Source organism: Elephantulus edwardii, unplaced genomic scaffold, assembly GCF_000299155.1.
Source record: "Elephantulus edwardii isolate Elephantulus edwardi_28Jun2011 unplaced genomic scaffold, EleEdw1.0 scaffold00348, whole genome shotgun sequence".
In the NCBI taxonomy this organism is placed as follows: Eukaryota; Metazoa; Chordata; class Mammalia; order Macroscelidea; family Macroscelididae; genus Elephantulus; species Elephantulus edwardii.
This window is the reverse complement of record NW_006400098.1, coordinates 705,018-713,735: the sequence shown is the minus strand read 5'-3', so window position 1 is coordinate 713,735 and position 8,718 is coordinate 705,018. Positions and strand designations below refer to the sequence as shown.

The following is an 8,718-nucleotide window of genomic DNA, read 5'->3' as shown; positions in this document are numbered from 1 at the left end:
AGGGACCTCCTGTGATGTGATGTAGGGACCTCCTGTGATGTGGGGACCTCCTGTGATGCGGGGACCTCTCTGTGGTTTGAGTTCCTCAGTGGCTCCACAGGAGAAAGGGGGGCAGTGTTCTCCTCCGTGGTGGCAGCTCTGAGCTGGTTCTGAGGTGCAGACAATGAGAGAGAGACCGTGGTCTCTTTGTCCATCTCTGTCTAGCCGACTCAGTCACTGTATCTCGGTGAAGGTTTGGGCCTGGTTGTGCACTCAGCAGTTCGTAGATGCCTTGTGTGTTGCTGACTGCAGCCCACAGAGTGATCGACAGCCCTGTCCTCGCTTCCTGAGCTCTGTCCGCTCGCCCTTCTGTCCTGCCCTCCCAGCTGCGCGTCCCCAGGCAGACGCCCCTCGCCCCACGTGCTGTCTGCTCCGAGCAGCGCGCTCCTCCCAGGTGCTGGTGCACCGCACAGCTGTCAGGGGTGTGGTCAGAGTGGAGCCACAGGACCCCCAAAGGCCGCCGTCTAGGGCTCCTGTGGTCTCCACCAGCCCGGCACGCCTGGCCTTTACGCTGCCTGCCCATGCTGGCCCAGCATTCTGCCGTCTGCAGCCTGGCATGCCTGGCCTTTGCTCTGCCCTCCCCAGCCCAGCATTCTCCCGTCTGCAGCCTGGCACGCCTGGCCTTTGCTTGGCTCTCCCTGGTCCAGCATTCTGTCTGCAGCCCGGCATGCCTGGCCTTTGCTCTGCCCTCCCTGGTCCAGTATTCTGCCGTCTGCAGCCTGGCACGCCTGGCCTTTGCTCTGCCCTCCCCAGCCCAGCATTCTGCCGTCTGCACGCTGTGCTCTCCAGCTCCTCCTTTGGGAGACTTGACGTTTGTTTCCACCTGTCGCTGTCATGCGGGCTGGTGCCGTGACACGGTGCACGTCTCTGTCCTCCTTCAGTTCTGGTGGACACTGAGGAGTGGCGTGGATGGGTCCTGGCTAGTTCTTAGCGCCTGGTGGTGATGGTGTCCTGTGCGGGGCTGCTAACAGGGTCGAGAGCTGGGTAGTCAGGACTGACTGAGCCGCGGGAGAAAGGCCAGCTCTCTGCTCAGCGACGTCCTGCCTCACAGCCTGATGGAGGCTCTGGGGCGCAGAAGCCACTGGGCGCCAGTGGGCTTGGTCCAGGTGTTCCCTGTGACCCTGAGGGACAGCTCAGTGGGTCCCTGTGACCCCGAGGGACAGCTATACCATTTCCTGTAGCAGCTATAGATTTGCACAGCGCTGGAGTGGCCAAGGCTCCTGGCCCTACATCCATGCCAACATGTCACTTCCTGTTTCTTGCAAATAGCCTTTCTGGGGTTCCCCTCTTTAGCCAGTGACACTTCCTCTCTGAGCCTTTGCCCACCTCCCACCCGCGTCCTCTGGGTAGCAGACCTCCCTGAGGAGAGACCCTGCCCTGCAGCCCTCGAGTCCTCCTGAACCCTGCCTGCTTTGTTCCAGGAGAACTGGAGCTGCTGGCTGGAGAGGTGCCCGCCCGCAGCCCTGGGGCCTTCGACATGAGCGGAGTTGGGGGCTCCCTGGCTGAGGCTGTGGGGAGCCCCCCACCTGCAGCCACCCCGACCCCTACGCCCCCCACACGGAAGACGCCCGAGTCATTCCTGGGGCCCAACGCAGCCCTCGTGGACCTGGACTCGCTGGTGAGCCGGCCTGGCCCCACGCCCCCAGGAGCCAAGGCCTCCAACCCGTTCCTGCCAAGCGGTGAGTGGACCCCCTACCCCCCTCCACCCCCGGTCTGCTCACCCCCGGCCCCTCTGCTGCTCTCAGTCATCCTTCCCTCTTCACGGGGACCCTCTGCCCCCCTCCCTGGCTAGGAGCCCCACGGGAGGGTCCAGTGCCTGCATGCGCCGTGATGTGTTGCGTTTCCAGACTGCCACTGACTCTGCGCTGGATGTCTGTCTGTCTGTCTCCCTCGCAGGTGCCCCAGCCTCCGGCCCTTCGGTCACCAACCCATTCCAGCCCGCGCCCCCCGCCACGCTCACTCTGAACCAGCTGCGTCTCAGCCCTGCGCCCCCCGTCCCCGGTGGGCCGCCTGCGTACATCTCTCCCCTTGGCGGGGGCCCTGGCCTACCCCCCATGATGCCCCCGGGCCCCCCGGCCCCCAACACTAACCCTTTCCTCCTATAATCCCGGGGGAGGGGGACTTGGTCCCGCCCAGCTCCCCCGTTCCTGCTCCCTGGGGATCAGTGTTGAGTGCATGTGAAATGGGGGCCCCTTTCCCCTCCGGGGCCCACTCACACTACACCCTCTTCCCATCGCCCCCCACTCCCCTCCCCACAGAGAGACTGGACCTGGGGGGTGGGGCGGGCGCTGGTGGAGGAGGAACCTTTTCTGAGGCATTAGAAGGGGGAGGGGCAGCAGGGGGTCCTCTTCCCGCCCCTCCAAACTCTTGACTCCCCTCAATCAGTGTTGGAGCTTCCATGTTCCCCTTACGCACCCTTGGCGAACCCTCGGTGATGATTTTGGCAACTTTGGGAATAAATGGCAGTTCTCTTGGGCGAGGCTCCCCCTATTTCCTCTGTGGTTCATGTGTCCCCTGAGGCCCTTTTGCACATGGCAGGACCTACGGGTCAGAGGTCACCTTGTGGTCTTCTGGGGCAGCTGGGACCCCGTCCCTCCCAGGCCTTGAGTTCTTGGGCCCTTTGGTGTTACCTGGTGAGGGGGCCCGGGGCCAGCCGCTGGCCTGTGAATGCAGACGCGCTGTCAGGTCAGGAGGGGAGGCGGTGGATTTGCCTGGTCCTTCTGTGGGTGGCCAGGACACTGCTGAGGTGGGGGTCCCTCCAGGTTCTTACTCAGACGTGGGGTGTGCAGCGCACGCGCATCTTGTATGGTGGGCAGCACCCGCCCACACAGTGTGTCCTCTTGGGATGCTCCCAGCGTCGGGGGGATGGGCACATTGGCCACAGTGACGGGGGGACCCTGCCTGAGAGCCCCTCCTCAAGCTCAGGGGGGGCCTGGGAGGCAGGGCGTGCCTCGGGACTCCCCGGGATGAGCCCAGTGCGCTGTGGAAGCCTGGGTGTCCTCTGCTGAGCTCCGAGGACCCTCCTTGTGTGGAGGGGTGGCTGCCCCCGTGCTGACCGCAGCACCAGCCTGGGCTTGAGTCTCTGCAGGAAGCTCACCTTCTAGGCCAAACGTTGGTTATTCAAGGCCGTCCAGAGGCATCTGGGGGAAGGTGATCCCCGAAAAAGCAGCTCTTCTGACACGGACACTGCAGGGGTTGAGGTGGACGAGAGTGCTGCAGACCCAGGACCGGCCCATAGTGCCCCTCTGTGCCCGTTCTGCGGGGTGGCCTCACAGGACCGGCCCACAGTGACCTCCGTGCCCCCTCTGCGGGGTGGCCTCACAGTGAGGGTCCCCCGTGCCCCCAGCAGCTCGTTGGTGTCCGCTGTCCCGCACCCACAGCCGTGGGGGCTGATGCTCATTCATGGCCTCCCTGTGTCTGGATCCTCCGTGTGCTCTGTCTTGTGCAGAACAACTGGGGGGCTTGGGCTGCTGACCTTGTGGGGAGCAGCCGAGCTCAAAGCACTGTCATCAGAATAAACACCCCAAACAGCACTCTGGAGTGCACGATGATCACAGGGCCCGCCCCTCACACAGGGACTGCCGCGAGCTCCCCTCAGCCCACTCCCCTCCGTCCACTCCCCTCTGTCCACTCCCCTCCGTCCACTCCCCTCGGCCCACTCCCCTCCGTCCACTCCCCTCCTGCCAAACAGAATTGCACTCGTGCTGGTCCCTCAGCACGCTGCTGCCTGCCTGACAGTGGGCAGTGCGCCCCCCCCCGCCATGGCAGTGTGCCCCCCCGCACCATGGGCAGTGTGTCCCCCGCCATGGACAGCACCTCCCTGCCTCAGGGCAGCGTGCCCCCCTCATTGTGGCCAGAGCCCCCTTAGATGACCAGTCAGGGGCCCTGCTGCCGAGTCTGAACAATACAGTGTAGGACGGGGAACCCTGGTGGCCTCGTACGTGGGTAAGGTGGGCAGTTCAAGTCCACCAGCTGCTCTGGGAGAAAGCGCGACACTCTCCCTTGTGGTTGACCGGCTGCAGCCGCTGGCAGGTCAGCTCCGTGCGAGCTGTTTCTGCCTTGACAGCGCTCACCACGAGCAGTGCAAACCGGAAAGGTAGCTTTGATGGGCAGCCCACATGACGGCGAGCCTCAGACGCATTGCCTTGAGTGGGTTCACTCGAGCGCCCCGAGTACGAAGGTTTAGGTCTCAGTCCGCGGCTCTGACAGCGGTCTCCATGTCGAAACCCTGACTCATTTAAGGAAAGAAACAGGACCCCTGGGAGTTGGAGGCTGTGAACCCCAAGGGAAGAGACTTGGTTCCTCCTGTGGGGTGCCTAGTGGATTCACCCCATGTGAGACCTGCAGCCTGGAGGTCAGCAGCGTGGCTCGCCAGTGCACTGCTCCCCCAGAGCGCCGTCACGCGCCCCAGAACCACTGGGCCTGGCTGGGCTGCGATCCTGCCGTCGTGGCCGCTGTGTGGAGTGAGGCCACCAAGCTATGCTCATGCTCTGCTTGCAGGCTCTGGACGTGACCCCGCCACCCCCACAGACGAGGGATGTGATAGGGGGGTGTGGGGGGTGGACACGGGCCAGCAGATGTGCACCGCTGAGGGAGGGCCCCTCACCCACCAGCCGGAGAGGGCTAGGTGGCCTCTGCTGGGATGGTTGACTGAACCCGCCAGTGCCCGCCTGCCCTCAGGATCAGAGCCAAGGAAGCCCTCAGGAACGGGGCCTCCCAACCGCCAACCAGGGTCCAGTTCCCTTCTGACTCACAGCTGCCCCAGAGGCAGGGGAGCCCCCCAGGGTGTCCAAGGCCGTGAACGCTTCAGAGACTCCTGCTCGCCCTCCCCGCTGGGCGGCTAGGGGGTTTAGTAACAGCCGACCTTTGACAGGCAGTGAAATGCCTTAACCGCTGCTCCACCAGGGCTACGTCCACACCGGCTGGAAACCACTTCTGGCAGTGAGCTGTGCCGATGAGGCTGGGTGGAGGTGAGAGGGTGTCCTGGCGGGACAGTGGCTGTTGGTAGGCAAAGGGGTGTGGCTGGGGGGGGCCTGTGGGTCTCCCCTAAATCCACTTCTCATTGCTGGAGGATGGGGGGGGGTCTCAGCAATGCCCTTCCAGCCCCACATGGTAGGGAAAGGGGGGTGAAGACGTTTTGAGTGGCTGCGTGATGGGGGTCAAGACTGGAGAAGCAGACTCCCAGGACTGGGCACTCGGCGACCAGGTGGCTGGGGGTGGGGGCGGGGGCTCTGGGTTCTGCTGTGCTGCTGTGTCACGGCGGTAACCGTGCGTTTCCCCGTTCACGCCTCCGACTCTGGTTCTTTAAAGAACAAACTTGACTCCAAAAATAAAACAGCAGAGTTGTGCGTCACAGAGTGGAAAGTTCAAGGTCAGAGATGCTTCCTGTTCCTCAGTTCTAGGAGGGCCTGCTCTGTTCTGGGGCTGGCAGGTGGCCCATCGTGCTCACCTGGGGCCCAAGTTAGAGGACCGCTGCCCCTCTTGAAAGATGGTCTGGGGACACAGTGCTTAGACATTCAGTGGCTAATGGAAAGCCAGCAGTTGAGGCCACCGGACCACCAGCCCTCATGGGACTGGAGAATATTACTACCATTACAGAACACAGTTTGGGACTTGCTTAGAAAGTTGGGACTAGAAATTTCAGTTGATTCAGTGATCCCACTATGGGGTATATATCCTGGAGAGAAAAAAAGAGCCATGAGATGAGTTTTAGGCACTCTGATGTTTATTGTAAAATTATTAGCAGTAGCAAAGAAAAGGAAATGACCCCAGAGTCCATCATTGGACAGATGCCTGCAGAAATGGTGCTACCTTCACACAATGGAGTAGTATGCAACACTGTAGCTTGTTGTTATATAGCATCCAGTTGGGACCAACTCATAGCTGACCCCTCCAGCGGGTTTTCAGAGGCGGTAGGAATGCTAAAAATGACCATGAAGCACTGCAGAGTGTGGGTGATGCTACAGAAAATTGTTCAGAGTGACATAAGACTGTCAGAAAAGGACAACTATGATGAAGTCCACTCTTAGAGTGGCGCAGGACAGGGCAGGGTTCAGATCCAGGGAAACTATGAGCAGTCGTTGACCGCACCTAACAGCAACTACAGCTACTGCATCACACCAAGGAAAAGATTTACTCTCAGGCTCAACCACGGAGGGTTACCAGGGATAGACAGGAAGGAGAGGTAGGGAATGGAAAGATGGCTGGATGTGGGGGCGGCTCTGCCGTCCAGGCTGGTGAAGCCACACCCTGCTCCCCAGACAAGCCAGGGCGGCACCCACTGCGCCCCAGGGCGGCCGTGCAGTGCCGGCAGAGGTTCCCTGAACGCCTTCCTGGTGGGGACCATCCAATGTGGGTGCCCTGTGTTGAGTCTCCGACAGCCGGGGCTTCGGGTGTCTTCACGTTCTGCAGGCCAGCCTCTGTTGTGTGCACAGCTTGTTAACACGGCTGCTTTCAAAGCTCGTGCCCGGCTCTGTCCGTACCGTCCCGCTTGTCGAGTGATCTGCTCAACACAGACTAAGGGGGGTGAAGCCTCTCCCGTGCGGTAACAAGAGCTTCCGAGGGGACTGGAGAGGAGGGTGCGCGGGGGCGAGGCTGCCCCCGAGGTGAGGGCGCACGGGGCGAGGCTGCCCCCGAGGTGAGGGCGCAGGGGCCAGGCTGCCCCCGAAGTGAGGGCGCACGGGGCGAGGCTGCCCATAAGGTGAGGGTGAAGGGGCGAGGCTGCCCATGAGGTGAGGGCACAGGAGCGAGACTGCCCCCGAGGTGAGGGCGCACAGGGCAAGGGTGCCCCTGAGGTGAGGGTGCAGGGGGCGAGGCTGCCCATGAGGTGAGGGCGCAGGGGCGAGGCTGTCCATGAGGTGAGGGTGCAGGGGCGAGGCTGCCCCCGAAGTGAGGGTGCAGGGGCAAGGTTGCCCCCGGAGGTGAGGGCGCAGGAGCGAGACTGCCCCGAGGTGAGGGCGCACAGGTGTTTATTCTGGATGTGGAAGAGGAAGAGAAAATGATCCCACCAGCAATCTGGATGGCGTGACCCCCTATCTGGATGGCAGTGAGTACCTGGGGCCCAGGGAGGGCACCCTGCTTTCTGATGGGGGCGGTGGCAGCACCAGCAGGAAGTGGTTCCCAGAGGAGGGTAGCAGTGGCCATTCCAGGTTCCACCTGAAGACAGAGCAGGCGGCCACGGCCTGTGCTGCCCCAGAAGGCCCTGATGCCGCTGATGAGATCCAGCCAGGCCTGCAGGCCACCCTGCTGTCCTGGGGGCCCGGCATGCACCCCTGTTCCTGGTGTGTTTGAGGACTCTGGCCCCACCAAGAAAAAAAAGACAACACTGCATGCTGCTGAAAAGGCGGGGTGGTCCTCCGTCCATCTCCTGGATGCCACTGATGCCCACTCAGCCATGGGAGTGGGGGGTCTCTTGGCACCACAGACATCACGTCCAACCAGGCCAACTTCCCCGACATCCTCTTCAGTGGCTCTGAGACCCCGGACAGGCTGAACTCGGCCTTCTACATGGGCTCCAATGGGGACTCAGCTCCAATGGGGACCTCAGCCTGTCAGCGCCCCCGTGTCCCCTCCAGCCTCATCCAGGAACCCCTGACCGTGCTCCCACTGTGCCCACTGCCAAGCGGGAAGAACTCAGTGATGATCCTGAATGGACTTCACCTGGACTGAAGGGTGGAGAAGGGCGGAGCCGTGTCCATGGGGTGGACAGCCAGTTCTTTGAAGGTTCCGGGAGGAACAAGAAGCTGGCCAAGGCACGAGTGGCCCAGTCAGCCGTGGTGGTCATTTTGAACTTACACTTGGCCCCGCCTGCCCACCCCAGCGGGGGCTGCAGTGTCATTTGCCTCAAGTGGGGATACCTGATGTCCCACGCCTGGTTCTGGACAGAGTCGGTGATCTGAGGGGCGGTCTCTCAGCCCCCCCAGCGCACAGGAACGTTCTTGCTGAAATCACCAGGATGGCGGGCGCAGATCTGAACGATGCCAGGGTACCGAGTGTTTCCACAGGGGCACGATGTATTCCTGGCGAGTATGTGAGTGATTGTGGTCTTCCATTAAATGTCACGCAGGAATCATCTCTCTGAGGCTCTTAGAGCACGTTTTCTAGACGCTGGTTGAACTTTCCCTACGTAGGCGAGATCAGAAAGGCTCCATTTTTCACCAGTGACAGCGAGGAGGAGACCGTTCAGTTCCATCTGTACATACGGCACCTTTTCCTGGGCAAAGGTCGGAATTTTCTCCCAGCACGAACCAGCAGGCAGACAGACACCCAGATCGTAAAGCGAGGGGCTAGCTACAGACACAAACAGGAGTCTGGTGAGGGGCCAGTTCCAGGAGGGCTGAGTACAGGCACCTGCGGGGCGGGTGCTGCGGGGACAGACCACTCACTGTCCTGCAGTGACGAGCGCGCCCGTGGAACGTGGTGGGCTCCAGGGTCCTCGCTCAGCGTGTTCATGGAGCCGGTTTACTCCCCAAGCAGCATGTTGGGGGGTCTACCAGGGGGCCCTCTCCTGCTGGGCCATCTACCAGGGGACCCACCTCTCCGGTTGGACCGTCTACCATGGGGCCCGCCTCTCCAGAGGACCCGCCCCCCCCCCCCCCCCCCGCAAGCCTCTGCTGAAAAGACCCCGCCCAGCTTCAGGCTAACTGGGCCGTCGGAGACTCACCCATCGAGGTCATGAGC

The 8,718-nt window shown here is 62.2% G+C and overlaps 1 protein-coding gene across 4 annotated transcripts in view; it reads left to right on the top strand.

Moving 5' to 3' along the window:
* The window catches only part of EPN1 (epsin 1), a 21,339-nt gene extending 18,818 nt beyond the window's left edge, over positions 1-2,521 (top strand). For 3 of the 4 annotated variants that reach the window (XM_006901816.1, XM_006901815.1, XM_006901813.1), the window contains 2 exons: positions 1,461-1,718; positions 1,936-2,521. In XM_006901816.1, the coding sequence (XP_006901878.1) occupies positions 1,461-1,718; positions 1,936-2,144 (467 nt within the window). In that variant the 3' untranslated portion in view covers positions 2,145-2,521. The remainder of the gene's footprint in view (positions 1-1,460; positions 1,719-1,935) is intronic. The other variant, XM_006901814.1, reaches the window with a different exon arrangement.
* The last annotated feature ends 6,197 nt before the right edge of the window (positions 2,522-8,718 follow it).